The following is a 25,000-nucleotide window of genomic DNA, read 5'->3' on the forward strand; positions in this document are numbered from 1 at the left end:
GTAGCACACCTCTTGGTACTTCATGTATCCCTTAATATAGGGTATCCACAGGAGATCATTAGTAGGAGCTAGCAACTCCCATACTAAGCCTATGTCACGGCATGTTTACAGACCAATCTATTTTTGGACTACCTTTGTTGCAAAACAACAAAGGCAGCTCCGGTTCGGTGACGCTATGATTTCAACTTAGTTTCCCCTGATTGGTCATCGGGCTCTCTCCGGCTCATTCGAGGGAAATGTCATCTAAAAATAAATCGGTCTGTAAAAACGCCGTGACAGGAATATATGGGAGTTGCTCGCTCCTATTCATGGGCTCCTGGTAACCAATATTATGAAGACATCTAAATACCCTTTGGCTTCCTGACTTTGCTTCCTTTTGGCATTTTGCTTGCTTGAGGTGCTTTGCTTACTTAAGGAATACATGAAGTACCTATCAGCACAAGAACGAAAGTTTTTTTGTTTTAAAAACCAGGTGGAATGCTGACCTGGTGACATTTTCTGGTGACACTGCATTTTCTCATCAATCAGTGTCGACAGAAAAGCTCCTTCTCAAATTGATGCTACTCTTGTTTGACGAACGCTAAATGTAATTTACAAACCCAACGTTTCGACATTGTCTTGATCAGAGTTGCACTAAGGCTAAAAAACCTGAGTCCTTTTGTACAAATTGATTAAGGACGGTGCCTACTAATTCAAAGATATTTTTGGCCCAGTCTATGATTATGCCGGAAATGTAGATCTTAACAAGTGTTATTGACATCGGAAAAGAAAACTGGGGGTAACCAGGCATTTTTAAAAGATAATTCATGAACACTATTTGTAAAAAGCTTTAAAATACAAAACCATATATGGTGTTCTTTCTCAAATTGAAGCTTAATTATCTTTGAAACATGCATGGTTATCCCCAATTTTCTTTTTGGAGACCAATAGTACTTACTAAGATCTACTTTCTCTGCATAATTTTAATTTTTTATATCCCTATGTTGGTAAGCATCACCGATAGGAAATCCGAGTATCTCGAGATGCGCAGAACGTATGCGCAATAACGATAGTAGGCACCGTCCTTAAATAGATTTCGGATAACTGCCCCTTAAAGGGGAGGCGTGGGCGGAATTAATGTACCCCATTTAGCAGGGGCGACATCAATCAATGGGTTTGAAAGAACTCTTACTTCAGCCTTAAATGATCCCTGATAAAGACAACGGCACAAGGGTCGAAACCAGGGTTGACGGGGGGTGTAGAATCAACTTTGTATTCTTCAAGCCATATCTGATTGCTAACCAGGTTACAATGTGAACGTAAATCTACCAAAGCTCCTGATTTATGTAAGAACCAACTTGCTTCAAAATGTCATATATTTTAGCCGAAAAAGTCTATTTTTTCTACATAATTGCTAATGCCAAGTTAGAACACAATGGCTAATAGCGTGGTTAGATACAAACGAGGGTATGCAGAAAAGAGACACTTGAGGAGGGTACGCATACTTGATTAGCTCGGTCTCGATTTTCATCAATAAGTTCACCCATTGCGTTACCGTGAGGCTGTCTTGAGGCGTACCCGATGCTTGACACGCTCCACTTTACCCACCACCCTGCATCTGGTCAGTTCTCCTCGTTTTCCACACCCTGACCAGTGTCGTCGCCGTTGATGTGAATGGTCTTTCTAGGTTCATGCCTCAAGAGGGCCGGATGAGTGAGTATCCTATTGTTCTCTCGGCTGTACATTGTACGAATCTATAAATAAATAAATAAATAAATAAATAAAGTCAGTGTCCGGAAAGAGGCAGTTTTCTTGCCTTGATCCTCTCTGAGAGTGGAATAATCTCTCCTCTCCCTTCCTCGATTTTTGTTTGTACATGCATCTTCATTCTGAACAGGGCTTAAGGCGTTCACTGTTATTTCAGGTGCTTATTCCATGTTCCTGGATTTTTGGAGTGGTGATGTGTTTGCCAGGTTTTATAGTCAAGAATTTTGATCCAAATGCGACTTTCTGTATCAGAGAATACCCCGAAAAATGGATGGGCAAAACCTATACTATACTTTGGTGTCTGCTATTGGCGCTTTTTCCGGTTGTGATAATGGCCGTTCTTTACTTTAGAGTAGTTTACACTTTGTGGTTTCATCCCCCAGAGCACAGTGCCTTCGACAATCGGCAACAGGTAAGGTTAGATTAGGAAGGAAAGTGTTACACTTACAGCGGAGTCAGTTAAACAATGTGCCGTTTGAGTCCAATGCGTTTCGTCAAGCAGTCGAGAGAAACTTCCTAAGGATGCCAATTGGCCGTTTCTCCCGACTGCGTGACAAAAAATGATTGATTCAAAAACGCACAGAATTCGAACCTGTTACTTCTTACTTGTGATTATTTTAGAAAACTTGGCCGTAGAGATTTTGTTCCTGCCTGTTCATTTTTTAAAATACCACAGGTCAGGTTAAGATTAGGTTTGGTTATTATATATGGCTATCAATTATGACTTATTTTACAAAAGTAAATAATGAAAAGAACTATGGTGGGTTGAGCATGCAGATATTACAACCCTCCCGATTTGATGTGTTGCCTCCCGCTCTCCCGATTTTTATCAGATTCTCCCGATTTAACATGAAATTTTGAAACAAAGAAAAAAAATGCTTATCTTTAGAATTTGTTGCGATCTGAGTGTAAAACGTTACATATTACACTTTCTTATCCAAAAATGTCTCGCTCAGTCTCTCCATTGAACACCCCGTGTTGTGCAAACTCATAAGGACAGCAAATGAATGAAGGGGGTAGTTTCTAAAGAAACTGTGGTGCTGCGTCGGTGAGGAAGTAATATACAAAAATTGGTTTTATCAACGGAGTTGATAATGTAAATTGGCCACCTTACACATATTCTAAAAGAATCTCTGTACGGTGGCCAATTTCTATGAGGACAGCGTCTTGCTTCATTTAGCAGTTCCAAAAATGTAGGGCAAGTATTTCTACCTGGTAGAATACCTCAAAAATGATGTCAAAATGCAGGAAATGCCACTTGAGGGGACTGAATTGGCAGAATTTCCAGGGGTTGCCCCCACACCCCCCTACAGGCTCGCGCTTTAGCCTCTCGTGTGAGCGCCTTATGCGCTAAAACATATTCCCTATTTTCCTTCAATAGGAGTTGGAATGTCTGAGCTTGGAGCTTGTTCATCGTTGAAGTGTAGTAGTACGGTGGCCCGGAAGGCTCACACACAAACAAAAAAAGAAAACGCAACCAAAAAGCGAAATGCAAACAAAAAAGTAACAAAGCGCTCATGTTAGGCCCATAAGACGTCCCATGAAAAGTAACTTTTATCATTATATATTTCACACCAAGTGTCCTTCTAGACCATCCGTCTACTGCGTTTGCCTACGAGAACACTTTTTACCCTCATCTACCGTAAACTGGCCACTTTATCCACACCTACCTTAATTTGGCCACTTTATACCTCGTTAACCTTCCTTCCACTCCAAGTTTACCTCGTTCTACCACGTTAACCCTCATCTACTCTAAGTTAACCACGTTTACCCTCATCCACCCTAAGTTGGCCGCTTTATACCTCGTCGACCTTTATCTACCCCAAGTTAACCTCTTTCTACTACGTTAACCCTCATCTACTCTAATCTAACCACATTTGCCCTCATCTACCCTAATTAGGCCACTTTATACCTCGTTGACCCTCATCTACCCCAAGTTAAACTCGTTCTACCACATTAACCCTCATCTACTCTAATTTAACCACATTTACCCTCATCTACTATACGTTGGCCGCTTTATACCTCGTTGACTCCCATCTACCCCCAAGTTAACCTCTTTCTACCACGTTAACCCTCATCTACTCTAATTTCTTAATTTTGGCGTTATCTTTTAAAAAATCTAGGAAGTTTTATCGTACTAAGCTATTGCGGTAATTGCTAAGTGTAACCAGAATTAATAGAAATCACAACAGCGCCTTTCTTACGCTTATTTGCAACGGTACATTTACTGACAACGGATCACCATGGTGTACCGATGAGATTTTGAAGGAAAAAAAGGCTTATTGCTTGAAAATGTCGCTATTGTTAAGTTGTATTCTAGTGCTTATTTCCTAGTTTACGGTTAGGGCAAAGAAGACCGATATAAAGGGACCGTGAATACTTTTGTAAGAAACTGTGAGAGTGTGGTAATGTTAATTGTTATACAAGCAAGGTTCATTCTACAAGTCAATGGATCCAGTCCTTTATTTAAGGCAATATACCAGTAAATATACATGACTTTCTTTTTGAAGAGCTATGATTTCAATGTATGTTGAAAGGCAAAACAACAAGACAATTGATCGTTAAGTAAAGAAGTACAAAGACAAATCGTTTAAATAGTAGTTGCAACCTTCTGATGAAACCAAAAACCTTTTTCTACATCTCTCACCTGTGTAAGAGTGTATTTACACATAAATCTACTTTACTCGTAAATCTACAAGTTATCTTTCCTTTTTAGCAACAAGTCAAATCTTTATATCAATTTTAAAGTAACTAAATGTGCTTGAACGCATCCGTTTGGGTATAGTTTGATTGAGAGAGAAACAACACTGGTATCACGACAAAATAAAGTTTCAGGGTCAAATATTGCAAGGTTTTATAACAATAATTATCAGTTCAAAGTGAAGGCACTAGAAATAGTTTTGGAATGATCAACTTTCTCAAAATGTCACCAAAAACTATGAGCTCCCACTAACCTGTGTAACTAAGGTATTACGCTTTAACTCAGTACGCCACGCAACCACTCGTTTCGACTTGAAACTTGTCATGTCCATATAGACACCTAATCTGTAGATGTGGAAAAGGTATGGCTAAGAAGAGAGGAGACGCCAAAAAATACGCAGCTTGCAAGAATACAGTATTAAAGTGCAAGTGTAAAGGTGGTTACCTTAGGATAAAATGGCCTAAGTTAACTTAGAATAGATGAGGATTAACGTAGTAGAAGGAGGTTAACTTGGGGTAGATGACAGTTAACGAGGTATAAAGTGGCCAACTTAGGGTGCATGAGGGTAAGCGCGGTGGTGGGTTCGAGTTCGAGTTCGAGCCTCGGTTCTTTGCTCCCTTACTATGCTGTAATTTTAAAGGCGAATGGAGAAGTGCAGGGGTGTAACCAGGATTTTTCAAAGGGGGGCGGGGTCACACTACGTCAAACAGAGGGTACCCACCTGATTGTCGCGTTTTCGCCACCGATATATTGTAGCTTGTTTGCTTTAAAAAAATGCTTACAAAGGGGGGGGGGGATCACGGGCACCCCAGAATCCCCCCTAGCCACGCCCTTGATGTGCATGAATCCTTGGCTTGCACCTGACGTCACGGCGGCCATGTTAGTGTACTGAACATTAGGCCACTTCAGAAAATACCATAATACTCTTTGTTTGTCCCCCCCAAATTTTGCACAAGCATTGTTTCCAGTTTCTCTTGGGACTTTTAATGGTCCCAGGAGAAAACAAAAACAATGCTTATGCAAAATTTGGGGGGACAAACAAAGAGTATTATGGTATTTTCAGAAATGGCCTATAGCGATAAGGTTATGATTAGAATGGATATTCCAAAATGAGGTGAGACACTTCGGGACACATATAAAGGTGTAACATTTATTTATTTATTTATTTATTTATTTATTTATTTATTTACTTACTTATTTAGTTATTTAGTTATTTATCCATTGGCCTTAATTTAATACATACTACAATGAAACAGATCAAGAAATACAATTAAAGGCGAGGAAGTCTCAAGAAGCCATGGAGGCCTATAATGAGGACTCCTTATTAATTACAGCAAAGTTTAAGTATAAATGGGAAAAGGAGAGACAAAGAAAATACAAAATAGTGTTATAGAAATAAAATTAATAAATTAAATACATAAAAATTCAAACATAGGCAGCAATGCTATGAAACTAACAGGATGTACTTATACTATTGATCATATTTCACATATTCATTACCATGAGGGCTTGACCCAACCCATGCAGGAATGGTTGCATTTCCATACTGGATTCGGCCTCTTATGCGCTCTATATTTATTAGTTATTCTGTGAAAGAATAAGACAAGCTTTAAGTGAGTTTGAAAGTTCTTTCATTATTAGATTAAGGTATCGAATAGCGTAAGGAGCTCCACAATTTTGGGTCTTAGTACAAAATAGTAAATTGTTTGAAGTTTGTTCTGCAACCATGAGAACGATATGACTCAGCATTTCGGCTGAAGTAATTATGAAGTTGGCTTCCAGTTTGAAATAAGTTTTGAAAAGAGCAAGGTAGTATTCCATGGTTACATGTACATAAACGATCTAACATGAAATAAACTATAAATATCCAGAATACCGAGTTTTTGAAGAAGAGGTTCACTTGGAGCCCTCACGGTAATCTACAGCTAATGTTGTTCGGGCAGCTCTTTTCTGTAACAAGTAGATTCTAGTAAGATTTTTAGGGTATGTGTAACTCTACACTACATTGCAATAGGTAAGGTACGGATAAACTAAAGACTGAATAGTATAGCTGAAGTAGTACGTATAGCTGAAGTAGTACGTAAAATCTTGCTTTGTATATTTTAGAGATATTCGTACAAATGTAGTTAATATGTGTTTTCCAAGCAAAATGCTGGTCAATGTGAACTTGATGCCTTCCACTTCCTCAATTAATATGTCATCATGTTTAGGTCTAAGAATCATAAACTTTTTTTTTTTTACATTAGTAGACAGTTTGTTGGCTTTTAGCTAAGTGGCTACACAACAACAACAACAACAACAACAACAACAAAGACTTTATTTATCGAGGGTGAAGTGCATTATTACCGGTTACACGGTAGTTTACTTACTGGCCCTCCCCCGATGAATTTGATCATGAATTTCATCATTTAGATAATCCATTAGGATTTTTGAATCTCTGTTTTGGTAAAAGATGCTAGTGTCATCAGCAAAAAGAATACAATCAGAATCTCTTAGGCAATTTGGGAGTTCATTGATATATAATATGAAGAATAAAAGGCCTAGTACGATGGATCCCGAAGGGACACCGAAAACAAGTTCATTTTCAAATGAAGTTTTTCCATTAACCTGGACTACTTCAGTTGCTTTCTATTGGATCGGAAGGATTTTACCCAATCAAGTGCTGTGCTTATTAAGCCATAATACTGTAAATTTTTTTAGTAAGATGGTGTGATCAATTGTATCGATCGCTTTAGATATGTCCTGGAAAATTCCTGCAAGTAAATTTCTGTGCAATCGCACTTGCCGCTTTATTAATAAAAGTTATTATGGCATGAGAGGTGGAGTTTTTCTCTCGAAATCCAAATTGGGTTTTGGACAAGATCATATTTTCAGATAGGTTCTTTGAGATGCGATTATATACAACTCTTTTAGAGATCTTTGAAAAGGCAGGAAGTATAGGTATTGGCCTATAAAGAGACATCCGTTAGCAGGGAATCTTGCTTACAAGATTTGGTCCAATATTGGCGAAGTATCGGCAAAACCTGTTTGCAATCTCTTCAGAATCCGTAACAGTCAACCCCTTTTTCCTGTATCGACGTTATTTTAATAGGTTTGTGGTTTGTACGATTTATAACACAATTTAGAATTTTCCATGTAGATTTGATATCACTTTTGTTTTTTGTAAACAAATCTTCATAGTATTGTTTTTTGGCAATTCTCAACAGTCGCATCAACTTATTTTTGTATCTTTTGCATGCACTCAAGGTTACGTTGACAACCTCAGTGTTAACGCATATTGGCAGATAAGCGACACTTCGTGCTGCGCAGGGATGGCGCAGTGGTGAGAGCACTCGCCTCCCACCAATGTGGCTCGTGTTCGATTCCCAGACTCGGCGTCATATGTGGGTTGAGTTTGTTGGTTCTCTACTCTACACGGAGAGGTTTTCTCCGGGTATTCCGGTTTTCCTCTCTCCTCAAAAATCAACATTTGCATTGATTTTAGTTAATAGGCCACTTCGGAAAATACCATAAGCATTGTTTTTGTTTTCTCTTGGGACCGTTGTAAGTCCCAAGAGAAACTGGAAACAATGCTTGTGCAAAATTTGGGGGGACAAACAAAGAGTATTATGGTATTTTGCAAAGTGGCCTATTGTTAATTTCAGTTTACACTGTACCCAATTAGTGCTCCAGCGCTAGAACGACTGGACACTTAAATGAAGTTCCTTCCTTTCCTTTCTGTTTAGGGAGAGAATAACTGCTGGGTTCAGGCACTGATCTCTAGTTATTAGGCTAAATGGTTAGCTTTCATAAATTGTTCTGGTGACACCATATTTGAACTTTGTAAGACTTAAGTGAGATCGTTTGGTACTTTATACACAAAAGCAAGTATCTCACCTTATTTTGGAGTATATCCATTCTAGTCACAATCATAGCGAAAACGTCTTTTGGGAAATTGGCTCTCTTATTATGCAAAACACGAGTGACATTTTGTTTTTGTTTTGAACACCAACATGACCATCTAATCACGTGAGTGCAAGCCACGAATACATAAACCGATAACATGGTAACAAATGTAAGATGTGTTGAGATACGTAAGACAGAGCTGGAGGGAATGTATTGACCGAATGCAACAATGGCCGCCAATAATTTATTCTTTTGTTTTTGTGTTAGTTGGTCTTACTCGCGTTCCCTTCTAGCAGAAGTATCTTTTCTTTTTGCGTTCGCTAGTCTGCCTTGTTCGGGAAAAGAGACCTCTAGCATGGGTCGAAACTCACTGTGTTGAGCACGCACGGCGATTACTTAGCGACCCAATCCTCACGTGAAAATTCATGTTGTGTGGACTCACTTAACAACAGCGGAATTACTGTAAAACAGCGGGCTAAAGTGCAGCGTGCTTTCTATCATCTGCGTAATATTGGCCGCATCCGTAAGTATCTTAGTACTGAGGGTACTAAGACCGTAGTGTATGCGTTTATAACGTCGCGCCTAGATTACTGCAACAGTTTGCTGCATGGTCTTCCTGTTTGTCATTTGCATTATGATAAGATACAACGCGTCGTTAATGCTGCTGCAAGGCTAGTTTGCTGTACGCCACGCCACTGCCATATCAAGCCGCTACGTCTTGATTTACACTGGCTTCCAGTTAAGGAGCGCACCCAGTACAAGGTTCTCTTATTTGTTTTTAAAGCGTTACATGGTTTTGCACCAGACTATATTACCAATCTCGTTGAGTTACGATATGGGTCCAAGTATAACTTGCGATCCACTAATGGTCATCTCTTTGTCCCGTTCAAGCGTAAAACTAAGAAGACAATGGGGAATCGATCGTTTGCAGTAGCTGCACCTTCGCTCTGGAACTTACTGCCGCCTGAGCTACGCACAATCTCGAACCTTAGCTCGTTTAACCGTCAACTCAAGACACATCTCTTTGGGGCTACTTTTTATTAATAGAAATATAAATCTCACTATAGCTGTTATTTGCAATACTACTATTATAATTTTATATCTCACTTAGATACAGCTCTTATTATAACTTTATACGCAACTTGGTCATTTAGAGAAGTTTTATTACTATTATAGTCTACATATTTATCGTCACTATTGCATAGATCTTTATTTTTGACCTTGTAATTCGCGCATGATCATTGCATGGAATGCGCGCAATAGAAGTATTTAATTATTATTGATTATTAAGTCACAGTCGCAAACATGTCATGCGGTTTGGAGAGTGCCGTGCAAGGTTGTGGACGGCGGTTGGATCAAAGTGAGTTTTGACCCACGACAGAGGTCTCTTTTCCAGTACTTCGTCAGCCCAGCGAACGCGAAAAGAAAAGAGCTGTCAGCTAGCAGGGAATACTGGCTTCATTAGCAGGTGTAAAATTGAAAGAAACTTGGCTGTAAGACGAGGCTAGTCAGGCTAATTTGCACAAAGATAAAGGAACAATTTACTGGCGGCCATTTTTGCATTCGGTCTATACGTGTTTTTAATCGCTTTTTGGGGGGGGGGCTAATAGCCAATTTAAACTGGGGTAGGGTATATATTCAGCCTAAGTAAAATGAGGATCACCAATTTAATTAACCTAGGTAAAACGGATTCAACCTGAGACCAGATTTGACCTACAACATCTACACTTATTCCTTGAGTGAACCCTTTCCAGAGTATATATATTTGCAGAACGGCTTTTTCCCGCGAAAAGTGTCATATTTCTAAGGCTAAACGCGAAAAGAAATTCCAACGTGATGCGTGCTTGTTGGGTTATATGTCATAAAACAATAGCACTGTCATAGCTCTGTTTTGATTGGACTTTTAACCTCTAAACTACCACGAGAGAAGTTCTATTAAATAAATAAATCTAATCGAGAAAGGGTTGACTCCGATTTTAACCTCCCTGTTTTATAAATTAATGTTTGCATTGTAGAGCATCTTGTGAAGCCATGTCAGCGAAAAGCGAATGCAGCCAACTATTCATGTTCCCGAACAGGTTTTATTAACAAAACCATTTATGCTAATAAAAAGCGACCTTTAGTAGAAAAAACTGTAAACGGGAAAGCAACGAAGGCTAAGCCGTCAATGTTAATTTACATTTAAGCCTCATATGATCGTCCGAATCGTCCCGTCGCCCCAGTTGTTTCAAATAATGTTCAGAGGTGATCGGGACGATTATATGGAAGCACTAACTAGACGATCGCTAACGACCCGGGCGACTGAGACGACCTCGACCGCTTGGATAGAACTGAGTTCAATCCAGACGATCGAAATCGTCTCAGTCGGATAGATTACAAATATGTTTTCAAAAACCTATTTTGATCAGCAGGGAGTGTTGAGATTACGGAAGCGAGTCACCCTCATGGTCGTCACAGTTAGTGTCATATTCGCAATGTGTTGGCTGTCTGGAGCTGTTACCTATATGGTGGCAATCTTTTCGCCCGCGTTCGGCCCTGGTGATGTTGCATATGTCACACAATCTACAGTGGTCATGTTTAATTCCGCTGTCAACCCAATTGTGTACGCCTTGATCAATCAACAGTTCAGCAAGAAGATCAAGTTCATGATGTGCTGTAGATGTCGCCCTGGGGTATACCCCACTAGGGAGGGGAGGGACAACGAAGCTATCGATCTCAGCAAAAGCATACAGCCAATTCCGGAAACAGAGGAAACCCACTTGTAACAGAGTTGGTAAAATTGACACCATCGCAACAAATTTGACAAAAAATGCGGCAAGGGCAATTTACACACTCGTTCCCAAAAGGCCCCATCCTAAACGAAGGGAAACGAAATAAGTTTGTGCTGGAATGATCATGATTGTATTGCGTGGAACTTAAAAAGTCTCGAAGAAACCTAGAGAAAAGTCCCGACTTTTGGATGGCCACCTGGTCGTTTTGTTTCGTCATCTACCATAGCAGATGTCATGGACCACCGACCAGGGAAACGCGTTTATTAAAATTTTTGGTTTGCCCTGTTTGTGAAGATGTTTACTTAGTAATATCAGAACAAATGAAAGCCATGTAGATACTTCATTTTGTCAGTAGTATGTGGTATTTACTGCCTCAAAGGCAGCATAAAAATATCTTGTCCCTTTTGACGCTAATGTCTAAATAATACAGTACGAGGGCAAAGGTTGGAATAGTTGAAAATACAGGATGAACAGCAACTTTCAAGGGTATTTTATAGAGTTATAAACAGTGCATCCCAGATAAACAAACTGAGCATTGATCGTGGTACGGAAGTGGCAAGGTAAGAAAAAATATCTGACTTGTGTGGAAAAAGCACTGTCCATATTCATGACTTGATTATGTGCTCAGTTGGATACCACTTAACAACTGTTTGCTAGATGGAATTGCGTGGTTCAACAAAGTGTTTAGTTCCTTGAAGTGTTTGCTTTAAACGTTGGTTTATTCATCTACGAAGTTTATCCTCAAAGTTTACTGAGTTTACTCATCTACGACATGTATCCTCAAAGTTTACTGCGATAAATTCAACAATTAGGGAGTGGAAATGAGTTTTTATCACACTCCTTTCGTGGCGGTAGAGAGTCCTCAGAAGCTGAAGCTGAATTTTTCATTAGGATTATAATTTTACATCTGTCCTCCAAGCATGAGAGCCTCGACAATTTCTCACAGCCACCTGAACGAGTCTCAGTACTTAGAATGTAATACTAGGCGTAATCATTGATTATGAAGTGCGATTGTTGGCAGAACTTTGGAGGTTGGAGGTTGGAATCAATGTCATGAAGACCATGCATTTATGAAAAGAACGTATATCGAAAGTATAATGTGAGGCTTGTGGAATGTGGCTGAAAATGGACAGTTTAGAGTAACGAGGTGACGACGTCACAAAAACTTAATTTGTGAAAATCTGGAATGTATTGAAATTGTCTTCATAGAGATTATTGCTGCTCAAATGTTCCTTGCCAAAAAATTGCCGCCTGTTGGTGTAAATGGACTCAATACAAACAATCACGAGGTTCGCGATCGTTATTTGCACGTATGACGTATTGAAACCAGGATAAGCACGCACGTATGACTTAATTTAAGATGGCGCTGAAAAAAGGAGATGAACGAAAAACGAAAACTCGCTAAAGCTCACCTAATGCACAAGATAGAGGCAGGCGTAGCTCAGTCGGTTATATTGCGCGGCCTTCTAAGCTGGAGGGTCGCCAGTTTGATCCCCGTCGTTCGATCGACGTCTGTTTCGACTTTCCTCTTATTCGTGTAGCTGTAGCTTTGAATACCCGTAATACCCGTTATAAGGTAACTCTAGTTGACTGTCACGTACTACACTCGTAAAATAAGGATCTTTTACCTTTACCTTTTAAGATACCCAAGATTAAAAATTGCGTTGTCCTAATGTCGAATGCAATTAACTTTGAGCTTTCGTAGGTCTTTCGCGATTCTTTCATCTCGTTCACTTTCTACAAAGAGTATGTCAAAGGAATGTACCGCACCGTTTCCGTAGCTTAAAATTCGCTCTAACCGAAAAGGTAAAACTGTCTTTGCTCTGACAACTGCAAATTGTAACATTTTTTAGTCTTCTCAGATGAGCACAACACTAACACGTTCATAAACTGCGCGAGACGTGAAGGTTGGTTCACACGGGCAACAAAGGCTGAAAGCACAAGCAAATTAAGATGCTTCGATGCATTAACATGTAGTTAGTTGGTGCCTTTTCAGTGAACGAAAGGTATCAGTGACAAAAATGTTGCTGAGCTTGAGTTTCTTGAGACCAGCCCTTAAAGGGAACTTTTACTAAAACAAAAAAATAACTTTAAACCATAGAACATAATGTTTACCATTAAAAGTGTTCAAACTTTTTTTCAATGAAAGCGTTCGTATCCAAAAAAAATTAATTTCAAAAACACTTGTTTTGGCTTTCAAATTTGCCGGGCGCCGCCATCTTGAATAATTGTGACGTGTCGTGGTTGCCCTATTGCTCCACGACACGTAACAATTATTCAAGATGGCGGCGCCCGGGAAATTTGAACCCAAAACAAGTGTTTTTGAAATTCACTTTTTGGGATACAAACGCTTTCATTGGAAAAAGTTTGAACAATTCTAATTTCAAACATATAAACGAGATGCTAATTGAATGTCGCGTTAGGTTATGGATAATTGAATATTATCCCGCTTTTAAAATATTTTAATAAAGTTTGCCGACCACACCTCAAACACACCTCCGTTTGTTTGTTTGTTTGTTTGTTTATTTGTCTTTTACTTTAAAAATAACTTCACTAAAATTCACATACCCTAACGGCCAGACTAGGAGTCTCCTCGATCTACGGAATACTCATTTGCATTGACGTCAAGGAGGAGCTTATTTTTAGTGCTTCCTCTTCCGAGGCACAGCAGCAGAGTTGATGCGTCGACACACCATTGTGACAGTCGAATAGCATTGTTCTCAATTGCTTCTTAATCAATAGGCCTTATCACGGTTTTGACCGCCATTTTGACGGGTAGGCAAAGCGTAAAGAAGTTGTAGTGTATATATGGGGATCCGATGTCAAATAATTTTCGTTAAACGCTAGTTCTAAAAAAAGTATGAATCGCGAACTGAGGGTACAGGGTAAAGGATTTTTTAGATCAATTTTTAGGGACTAGCCTTCGTTAAAAGCTGCGTGGTAGCGTTTTCGATATTTCCATACATTTGTCTGTAATTGTTACTGAAAATTCGCGGGAAAAAATTACAGACAAATATATGGAAAATTTGAAAACGCTGCCGGGCATCTTCTGTAAAAGGTTAGTGCCTAAAATTTGGTCTGTATAACCTTTTGCCCTGTACCTTCAGTTCTCAATTCATAATTTTTTCAGAACAAGCGTTTAACGAAAATTATTGACGTCGAATCCCCGTATAAATAGTACAAATTCTTTACGCTTTGCCTATCCGTCAAAATGGCGGTCAAAACCGTGATAAGGCCTATTAAAAAGTGTAACTTAGGTTTTCGTTCGATTGACCCTATTCCGGAATAAGAATATGTGGAGTGATGATTTAAAACGGCATGTTTGGCGTTTTGAAGCTACAAGGATAATAAAGATATGTTTAAAATGGCATTTTAGCGGGTGTTTGACTATTTTAATGTGAATCACCGTAAAAACGAAGGATTTCTAACTTCTATTCCAATTATTCCTATTCCGGAATACGGTCAATCGAACGCACCCTTCAAGAGCATTATACAGTACAATGAAGTAATACAGTACTATGATCAACAATACAGATTCCAAGTGTTGAACCTTTCCGATTTTGGCTTCGGACTTTTCGAACATACTCTTGGGGACTCAAATTTCAAACTAGACCGCAATACAACTCTCAAGTTATAACTGAAACAGTACCGTTGTTCTATCTGGCGGCTACTTTCACACAGACACACAAAATTCACGGTCTAGCGAATAACTCTCCCAGCGGCGGTATAGTCAATAGCCATGATTAATTTACATAATTGTTATGACGACGAATGCCAACCAGGCGGTCTTAAATAAATTGCTGTTGTCCTCTTTCTTTTCCATGTCTATCCCTTCAAGATCTAAACGCTGCTATCGGCTATTAAAGGCGTACTTGTTTGTTCTTTCCCACTGCTTTCAATTTCCACTGTAAATCGGTCTCCAACCGTAGTAGTTTCCGCGTTGTTTGAAACAGATGAAGACTGGCTCCCTTGTTCCGTCTGTAAGAGCGGATCTTTTGCATGAGGTTCTCTCTTTTGTGAATTTGCTCTTTCCAAAGCTTGCATCCTCAAGACAGCTCCAAAATCAAACGCATTCCCTTCTGCTCCAGTAACCTCAACAAGCGGTGTCGGTACTTTGACCTGATGCCTTTCAGATGTTTTTGGTGTCTAAGAAAATAATTTTCGCATGTCAGTAAGAAGCATTGATTAGGATTTGAGAACTTCACGGAAGACAACCTCTTCCAGGTCATCGAATGAACTCATCCTGTCATTGCCTAGGTACGTGGGAAATAACAGGAGCAACAAATAAAGTTCATCACGTCAACCTGACACTTACGCTTTAGGTTCTACATTCTTTCAAACATTCTGTAACTCACTCATGAAAAGTACGGCGTCTAAATCAAAGCCGTTCCAAAGGGGTTCCAAAGGCGAAATTCCCGGCTAAGCCATGCAGGCGGGAAGGACGGGTGAGCCGTTCCAAATTGAAATAGCCGTTCCAAATTGATTCAGACTCCGATCTTTTCATGTACTTAATTGAAAGAATTTGGTTCGGCTCATGAAAAGATCGGCGTCTGAACCGGGCCTAAGAACGGATTGAACCAAACACATCCAATGGCTGCTACAAGACAAGTGTTCTCACTACTTTTACACTCGTGCGCAAAAACTAATGGGTAAGACACTGTAATCTTTCCCTTACTTGGGAAAAACTAACAAAATGAAATGTAATCTTCTTACATAATCAACTAGTAGTAGCTATCGCTAAGTGCCAACGAGATAGTCAATAATGTAACACATAGTTTGCCGATATGTATCAGAGTGCCATTTTTGGAACCCAATAGTAGTTACATTTTCTCTGGAGCGCTTGAAATTTTTTCTGCATACACAACACTCTCGCGCTTCGGCTCTATTATGACTACCGTCTCGTCAGCAGAGCGAATAATAAAACAATTCCTTTTACTAACGTTAAAATTGTAACTGTTGCTGAAAGACTTACGCACCAAGAGACAATGAAAAAAGTTAAAATGTACGCAGTAAATGTCAAATTCAGTCAGGAAAATTAATACATAACAAAGTCCTTGAACTGGGACGGCTGCATTCTGGTCTTCACTGGTCGCTGCTCGATAGTTGACCTTGTCTTTGCTTCCAAGGGGCTTCTTGCTGGCTCTACAGGCTGTTTCAGGGAATCCTCATCTGTCGTAACTGGCAAATCGTTAGTCACAGAATCACTTGACGCTGTAAGAAACTGAGTTGGCTCTCGGTCCTCAGATACACCATTTCTCTCCACAAATTTCTTCACATGGGTAGAGTTTCTTTTGTACTGAACACCATCGGAGGATTCAACCAAGACACTGTTCCCGGTCTTATCCAGTACATAGAAGAGTTCAGGCCTGAAAGATGGCGTCAGCTTATCTGATCGTCCAGGTTTTAGCTACTTTCACGTGCTCTTTGTTTCTCATCGACATACAGCTTTCCTCTTTCCTTGGCCTCGCTGTCTCTGTCTCTTCCTTCTTGGTAATCTACTTAAAATTCGGACAAGAGCTCAGTACGACTTAGTCTAGTTGTGCTCTCTGATGTTGTTCTGTGCATGAGGAGGAATGACTCAATGTATGTTCTCAATTTGAGCAATTTCGATCCTCTTGAGTGGAGAACGGTTCTGTCTCTACACCTTTCCGTTGGCCTGTAGCCAGGAGAGGCGTGACTCCTCTTCTACAAACTTCTGAAATTCGCGACTGGCAAACGGTGGCCCTTTGTCTGCAGTAATACTTACTAGTAGTTCATGAGTAAGAAACATCTTCTTGAGGCTTGCAATTATCTTTTCTGTCGTTGTTGACTTCAGGACTTGTATTTCCATATCTCGGCTGTAGGAGTCTACTACGACAAATAAGTGATCTCCTGAGTGTAGCGTAGTTTGCTAGCCTCTTCTTTAACTGAGTGAATACTCAGTGTTGTTCCTTACCCCAATGAAATGGAATATCTTTCCTCGTTAGTTTTCTTAGAGGCTCTCATATGGTAGCCAAATCAGGGATGAATCTCGTACAGAAGTTCACGAGGCCTAAGAAACTGCACACCTCCCTCGGCTGCTGACTCTGGTTGTCTGCCTTCTGTGATTGCCTCTAATTTTTGCCTTTGTGGGCCCGATACCCCGTGCAGACAGCAAGTGCCCCACAAACTCGAGCTCAGACGTGAAATTTACGCTTCTCTTTGTTTAAGTTAAAATCCCTTGCGTGCATCCTCTCTAAGGTCCTTTCAAGTCGCTTGTCATGGTCCTCAGCAACCATGCCCTATGATGTCATCGTGAATGTTCTTCACGCCTTTGCTTGTTGTATCATTCGCTGGTACAGCCGACCCCGAACATCAATCACTTATACCTGAAGAGTCCCCTTGTATGTAGCAAACGTAGTTAACATCTAGTTTAGTGAAGACTGTACTGGCATTCAGATCACGGAGGACTTTATCCACTGTGGGAATAAGTGGGCCGTTCTCTTTTGGCTGCACTGTTTGCTTGCCTCATGTCAACACATAGGGGCTGCTATCACTGTTTCGGGACAACAACGAGTGAGATCCATGGTGTTCGTCCGTCTGCTCTTTCAATTACATCCACATTTACCAGCTCGTCAAGTTTCTTTTTTAACTTGACTGGCTTGACATTCTTGTTAATTCTCTATTTTCGAATTCCCCAAAATACACTTTGTTTGCCCCCCAAATTTTCCATAAACCATTGTTTTCAAATGCTCTTGGGAATATGCAGTGTCCCCAAGAGCATTTGAAAACAATATTTTATGCAAAATTTGGGGGGCAAACAAAGTGTATTATGGGGAATTCGAAAATAGAGAATAGGAATAGTCATTCTCGTCACCAGAGCCTCGGATCGACCCAAGGCTCTGGGAAACTCAATATAAAAGAACATGCGCCGTAGGGTTCTTAGAGCCAAAAATTGGCCATTTTACTTCACGAGAACCAATGAGAAGGCACTTTGTTTCAGGGTTTCCCAGAGCTCTTCTCCCCCTCAGTCAAGAGAAGAGAGCGTAAACAAAAGTTGTAAGACAGCTCTCGGGATGTTTTGTGCCCTCTCGTTTTGTGCGAGGCTTACACCACGTAGTAACCAGAGCTGTGGGGTTGTGATTGTGGGAATAGTCAACTGAAATCCTTTAGCTTTCCCAGGCCCTCAAAACATGGCTTGTATTTCTAAACTATGTCTTCTTCTGTCAAAGTGTTAACTGGGGGTTAGAACGACAAGTTGTACGGCCGTTTCTCTCCTCAGCAAGCGTGGCTTTCTCCTTCAATTACTGTCAACTCTGTTTCAACAGCAACATCGCCAGTAGTCCATTTTACAGTTGTGTGCTTAAAAACCTAGCCTATGAATGAAAGTGAGGCTGGAGTTGACCTTGTTTTGAAAGAAACCTCACTGCTTTTCTTAAGTAAATTCTTACTAATTAGCATGACAACATCATTAACATAAGAAAAGGAGGGAGGTCTGTATAATAACAAGGTCAACACCAGCCTCACTTTCATTTAAAGGCCAGGTAACAAAGTACACAACTGTAGAGAGGTCTATTCCTACCTTGGCAATGAAACAACCTGCTGTTGTCAATGGCACGCTGCTGCCATAAGGATAGAGTTTCTTTGCATGTTTGTTTAGTGGAGGTCTACATATTTTACTTTGTTCTTTTTCTTGCCACAAGCAAGTAATTCAAATGATTGTTTCCATTTCCTTCATCGTACTCCAATGGCAGTTGGATCTCCGTGAATATCAAAACAAGGTATTCTGCCCAAATCATGTTAAATCGCCACCGCCATATGCAAAATTGAACTGCCCTACAGTTATCCTCGTCGCCAGTTGTAATATCCCACTTAGCTCGGTTATAAATCCCACAGATTAAAAGAGATGAACAATGGATTGAACCAAACGCATTTAACCCTTTCACCCCCGTGGGGTTCCCCATTGACGAGTAAAATCGTTAGACAGTGTAAAATCTATAAGTGGCACTCTTGGGAGTGAAAGGGTTAATGCTGCTACACATGTTCCCGCTACTTGATCTACACTCATGCGCATGCGCTAAGCCACTACAATCATAATCATAATAATAACGATATTAATTAAAAATTAGATCCGTAGCCTGTAAGGGCTACGAGTCAATAGCCCATGAGGCGATGCCAAAGAAATATTTATTTGGGTATAAAACAAAAAAAAGCGTCAAGCTTTTCGCTACTCAAGGACCATTACTAATAGTCCACTAGTAGCATAGCCAATTAAAATGCAGGATTTGCATTAGTCCACTAGTTGGGTGATACTAAATATTATCACAGTTAACATGAACTATGGTAGCACTTCTCCTGTGTAACAGCTTGATGTTGACCATCACTGCTATTTTTTCCATTTAACTCTTTGGCAAGTTAGCAATGACCATTCCCATTACTTGAATAATACACTGGGGAGACAAACTCTGGCTTCATTGTCCGTCAGTAATATTATGACCATGAGACCATGTTAATCACCTTAAAACAAATCAGACCAAATCAAAGCAAAATAACATTGGTTTTTCAAGAGAAGACAGAAACAGCATGCCTGGAAAAAAAATCCCTACCCTTGGACCAGAGTAGAGAACCAACAAACTAAAACACACCTGTGGTGTCAAATCTGGAAATGAATAGCACACCACACTGGTGGAGGGCAATATTACCTATTGCTCTCACCACTGCAACAAAATATACTCATTGCTACATTAATATCTTGATTTAAGTATTTCCACTAAAATGTAGTCAAAAGGCCAGATCGGGGGTCAGGCTCTCTTAAATCTTATTTTTTTCCGTTTGTCACTGCATCCTACACAAAGGCCTCCCTTCCACTGCAATGGCAAACTTGCATCTCAAAGTATCATGAAACGTTGATGGAACACCTAGCTAAGGAAGAACACTTAATTTTACACTGTTTGAAATATAAATGTGATTTATGTTTTCCATCCCTCACTTACAGTGGAGGATGGGACAACCTGTACTGTTGGATCCTAAAAAAAACCCAAAAATGCCAAAGCAAAGTGAAGGGAGAAGGGAGGGAGGATGGCACAAGGATCAACCGCGCACCAGTGGCTCAGTTGGTTGAGCACCGGGTTGTCACGCGGGAGGTCGTGAGTTCAACTCCGGCCGGACCAACACTCAGGGTCTTTAAATAACTGAGGAGAAAGTGCTGCCTTTGTAATTACATCTGCAAATGGTTAGACTCTCTAGTCTTCTCGGATAAGGATGATAAGCCGGAGGTCCCGTCTCACAACCCTTCAATGTTCATAATCCTGTGCGACGTAAAAGAACCCGCACACTTGTCGCAAAGAGCAGGGCATGTAGTTCCCGGTGTTGTGGTTTGTCTTCTGTGGTGTATCATGGTTGGGAGGGTAAATGCTCGGGGAAATTAGCTACACCAAGCTACTCTAAAAATCTGAGGGTAAATAAAGATGTATGATATGATATGATATAGGAGGGGGTGATTATGACTGAATGGGACGGTACAGTACAATGGTAAAAATAATAATAAGTGCTGTACGTGTTCCAACTTTTTTTAAGATTGTACAGTTACACTGTCATGCATTGACGCCTTTATGCATTCTGTACCTGGATCCACAGCCCTTTCCTTCTCTATATCCTCCCAGAAAAAAATCTTCACTTATCAAAGCTATAGCACAGCAAAGCATTTACGCACATCTCTGGTATCATGGTAAGGCATATAATAAAATTTATCTTTAACCAAATGCCCACCACTTTTATGTTCTCTAGTCCTTGGAAATTTATCCCACAAAGCCTCGTTAGTATTTGCTTAAATAAAAGAGTTCTTGCTTGCAAGGCAGGTTTTTACTAGTGCTAATGCAAGTATAGGCACTAGCAACATGTACAGACTGATTTCTGTCGTGATAGATCTCTCTGTTCAAGTTTTTGTATGCTGCTGTATTTGTACAACAGAAAACCATCTGTAATGAAGCTTGGTAGAGACAAAATACAAAAAAGGGATGGCAAAACAGACACCAATTATAAATAGGGTCTATGGCACCTGGGGTAAAAGCTTAATTGATTACTGCATAAAGGAATCATTTAAAAAATTGACAAATATATAAGGCTTGCTTGCATTCAGCTGCAAACTTATATTTAACTTGGCAAAATATTTTGCTTTGAACATTTGAGACCTTTTACCAGAGGTAAAGCATCACAGTTTCTTGTTGTGAGGATTTCTGACCGCCTGATTTTAACGAGTGATCATTGAGGAAATAATCGAAAAGCTTAAATGTTCACGCCGTGTGAGAAGGTCACAGAGGTCCTCCGTAAAGACACGAATAAATAAAACTATTTAAAACCACGTAAGAAAATATTGTGACTGCTACCCCTGTCCTTCATTGCAGAAATATAAAGTAAAATGTATATTTTAGTATATCTGCTGACTTGGAAAGGGTCTTTGTCACTGCACGACTTTGATGGGCGCTAGCTCTCTGTGATCGACTTCCGGTGAAATTGATTATGTGGCCTTAAATACACAAATGGCCATTTCCCAATGAATTTCCGTCGGGATATGTTGACTGATCACATTAGTTTGTTTTGATGGTTTGGTTGTTTCTGGTTTCAGTGCTTTTTTGCCAACTTCACAAGATCGTTGACATTTTTTATCTCTAGTAGTTGTTTGAAAACCTCAATAATGTCAAAAGTCACGAGAAAGGCGATTACTGTCTGCTGTCGGAGAAATTAATTTTCAGTCCTAAACAGACACCATTCGAATGCCAATGATAAATAATACCTTAATTTATGAGAGTTTTTCAAGGCGAAATAAATGGCTACAAAGGGACACAAACTGAATGTAGGTGGCATAATTTTAGTTTAAGTGCTTACACATAAAATTCAAACATCACAATACACCATAAAAAATCGACACTATCTTTCTTTGCTGAAAAATCTATTTTACCGACTGATTAATTTACAAATAAAAACATCAGCCGTCCAGTGGCACTATGTGTATTTTACGACAAAATTTTAATTTCACTTGAATAAGCCAGAAATAATCATAACAAAATGTCATTTTGCTGAATGGATGCGAGAATATCAGTCTGTGATTCAAGTCGCTCAGACGTAATTTAGCTTACTAATGATAGATATAGGAATTCCGATAGATACTATACATATGTAAAAGAAAATGTTGGTCAGATAAAGAATTAGGGATAACAGGTTAAAGACTCACCATTAAATGGTACTGGTAGATCTCATACTTCGTTTGTAAAGCTTCGTTTTTCGAAGCAGGATCCATGTGCATTTCGAAGGGCGATTTCACCGGTTCATCGAACGATCGACATGGTCCTTTGCAGACGATCGCTGTCAAACAGCACAACAAAACCAGAAACCCAGCCAGTCCAGCAGCAATGTAGATAGCTAAGGCATCATCGGCCAAAATCATTTTCAAAATAAGTAACCCACGCCAGGAACGGCGCTTCCCTCGTTTCAGGTCGATGATTACAAACGCTGATCAGAAAATATTTCCATGAGATCAGTGGTTCCGTTCCGCAATCGCTGTCACACCAGGCAGAAAGTCAGTGGTGTCGTTTCATTCTCGGAAAACTTTTACTTTTGACAGATGATAATTTTAACGAACAAAGGGAAATGGCATGCAAATCAATCGAAGCAAAAAAGGACGTGCTTGATTAAGAAATTGCGCCTTGTAATTTAAGACTTGTTTATTCATTCCGCCCTATACCAGCGACCCACGCGACAAAAATATCGAAAATTCGAGAATTGGGTCGATGAGGTTTGCCATCTTTCCAAAAAGAACTTGATGAAGAATTCAACTTTTCGTAAAAAATAAAGAGGCGGACCCATTTTAAATCTTGTTATACATTCGGTACCGAAAGATGAAAACCGTACCCACTCCCACTGGTCACCAAGCTACCCTACCCTACCCAATCCCTTCCTTCTCCCCCCACGGTAAAATTACTCGGTCTTTTTATAATTGTTTTATTTTTAACTCAAAACAAAATATTTACTTTTTCTTTTAGATTAATATTATCTTCGCCTTGGTATATCAGGCTTTTCTGATACTCGGGTTATAGTATTTTTAAGGCGAATTCCAGAGTACGGCTGTATAAAAGTATTCAAAGCATACGTACGAACACTGTAGAAACTTGATTGAGAATCATTGCGCTTCATTTACCAAGGCAATTATCATCATTTTTGCGGCATCATGATTACAGACAAGAAAAATGTTCTGAACGGCCTTTCCTAATATTGGATTCAAGGGCTTGATGGGCTCCTGGTTTATTTGACTTCACGGCTTATAAGATACAAGCAACGTACATGAAACTGAACACCACTCGCAAATATAAATATCGGAGACCTCATCCACTATTTCTTCTCCGAAGGGATATCGTAATGTGTGATCTTCGAACAGGTCGCTCCTCGTTCCCAAGCAATCTTTGCAGCTCCAAAAATCTCCTACGGTGGTAGTGTGCGTTTTTTAATACTCTGAGATGCCACCAAAAAACTGCCATAAAAGTGAATCCAAGCAAGAAACAAATAGACGCGAGTAAGCGGAAAGCTTTCGCATGCTTCTTAGGATCACAATAGCTGCAATCTCTCCTGATTTCTCTCTGATCGTAACTTTGAGCAACTCCCAGTAGAACAAAACACACTGTGATAAGTACAAGTCCGACGAATATCAATATTGAGTCGCGGATGATTTTATGTCGTAAGGACAGTCGCTGATCACCTGGATCCTCCATGATCGATATCGTTCCATTTTAATCGGAAACCTGCTGTTGACTGGAAGTTGCAGTTGTGACCAAAAACCCTCTGGTTTTGTCACCTCATCACCAAAGAACACTCCGATAGTGTATAGAAGCTGATACAAAAAACTATTGTTGCCACTTTTGAAGTCCGATACATTACGTGACATTCATTAGTTTCCAGTCTTCCTGTCGGAGTGGTCACGCAATAATCTGGAGAACCTCGCTGATCGACGATGTTGCTGGACTTGGCTACCGCTATCGACGTCTCTTTCGTTATATTCGCTGCTTTCGTTGTTCTTTGGATTGTAGTAATTATCTACACAAAGCAGCCGCTTAAAGATATCCAAACAATGGGGGAGCGAACGCCTAGCAGAATCTTGAAAGACGATTCAGCCCGACATCACTGGAATGAAGACAAAAATCCGGTAAAACTGTTGTGATCTGCATAAATTGAACAGATACGATAACATCTTTGCAAGAAGACGGAAGTATTTCACCAATTCCAGAGCATGAAGGAATTTGAGAAAGTGTTTAGGGATGCTTCGACCCATGGGCCCTTTTCATTTGCAGGCTCAATGGTATTTATAGATAAACAGCATAACTTGAAAGCATCACTTGGCAGTGATTTTAAAGGAATGGTAAAAGCTTTCTCCACGTCTAGCCGACTGTAAAATGTGAACTGCATCTTTTCCAGTGCCTTTCGTCTCCTCATACAGAGATAACGTAACCTGCGATCAACCCCGATCTTGCCGTCGATCCTGTGTTACCTTTAGAACAGCCTGATTGCAGGGCAGAGACAACGAGGATTCAGAGTGTTTTGCTCATGACGCCATCAAATTGTAAAGTTTTCTGATTTTCTTTATCGATACCAGTTAAAAATTACTTAGAGTTAAATCATTTTACCAGTTTTTGGCCCCGTAGCGTTTTTCGTTTTGAGAATACAGCATTTTGATACAATGCCGAAATCGCTGCCTCACATTTACACTAGGGAGCTTACGAAACGACGACGCCGACGGCAACGACAACGCTACAAAACAATAGCTTTATTGAGCAAAAACAATGGCTCTGCACGTTCTGCACGTGCGTTTTACATTTTGGTACATTTCTTTGCCGTCATCTCCTAAATGACCACGTGAAATGACCAAATTCAAGGTTCTGTGGAGGACGTTAGC

The 25,000-nt window shown here is 40.0% G+C and overlaps 3 protein-coding genes across 10 annotated transcripts in view; 1 reads left to right on the plus strand and 2 right to left on the minus strand.

Moving 5' to 3' along the window:
• Positions 1–12,666, plus strand: part of LOC138008122 (pyroglutamylated RF-amide peptide receptor-like) — a 41,701-nt gene extending 29,035 nt beyond the window's left edge. For 6 of the 8 annotated variants that reach the window (XM_068855333.1, XM_068855332.1, XM_068855337.1 and 3 more), the window contains 2 exons: positions 1,904–2,158; positions 10,741–12,666. In XM_068855333.1, the coding sequence (XP_068711434.1) occupies positions 1,904–2,158; positions 10,741–11,097 (612 nt within the window). In that variant the 3' untranslated portion in view covers positions 11,098–12,666. Of the gene's footprint in view, positions 1–1,903; positions 2,159–9,223; positions 9,508–10,740 lie in introns of those variants that run through there. The other 2 variants (XM_068855335.1, XM_068855338.1) reach the window with 2 other exon arrangements.
• Positions 12,667–13,603: 937 nt separating this feature from the next.
• LOC138008124 (uncharacterized) lies at positions 13,604–22,913 on the minus strand. Its single transcript, XM_068855340.1, has 2 exons — positions 22,292–22,913; positions 13,604–15,249 (listed from the first exon to the last, which is right to left on the minus strand). The coding sequence occupies exons 1-2, from the start codon at positions 22,502–22,504 to the stop codon at positions 14,944–14,946; spliced, it is 519 nt and encodes a 172-aa protein (XP_068711441.1). The 5' UTR covers positions 22,505–22,913; the 3' UTR covers positions 13,604–14,943.
• A 129-nt stretch (positions 22,914–23,042) lies between these two features.
• LOC138008121 (inactive tyrosine-protein kinase PEAK1-like) overlaps positions 23,043–25,000 on the minus strand; it is a 301,176-nt gene continuing 299,218 nt past the window's right edge. Inside the window, exon 6 of the transcript XR_011124168.1 lies at positions 23,043–25,000. This exon is cut by the window's right edge and continues 213 nt beyond it. The gene's annotated coding sequence lies outside the window, so the exon portion shown is untranslated.

The sequence above is a fragment of the Montipora foliosa genome, chromosome 6 (genome assembly GCF_036669935.1).
Source record: "Montipora foliosa isolate CH-2021 chromosome 6, ASM3666993v2, whole genome shotgun sequence".
Classification (NCBI taxonomy): domain Eukaryota; kingdom Metazoa; phylum Cnidaria; class Anthozoa; order Scleractinia; family Acroporidae; genus Montipora; species Montipora foliosa.

Bases quoted from the DNA above. Each gene is read 5' to 3' on its own strand.
- LOC138008124 (XM_068855340.1), bottom strand. From the start codon at position 22,504: ATGATTTTGGCCGATGATGCCTTAGCTATCTACATTGCTGCTGGACTG. The intron at 15,250-22,291 runs GTGAGTCTTTAA...TTATTTTCTTAG, and splicing joins TCTACCAGTACCATTTAATG to ACACCAAAAACATCTGAAAG.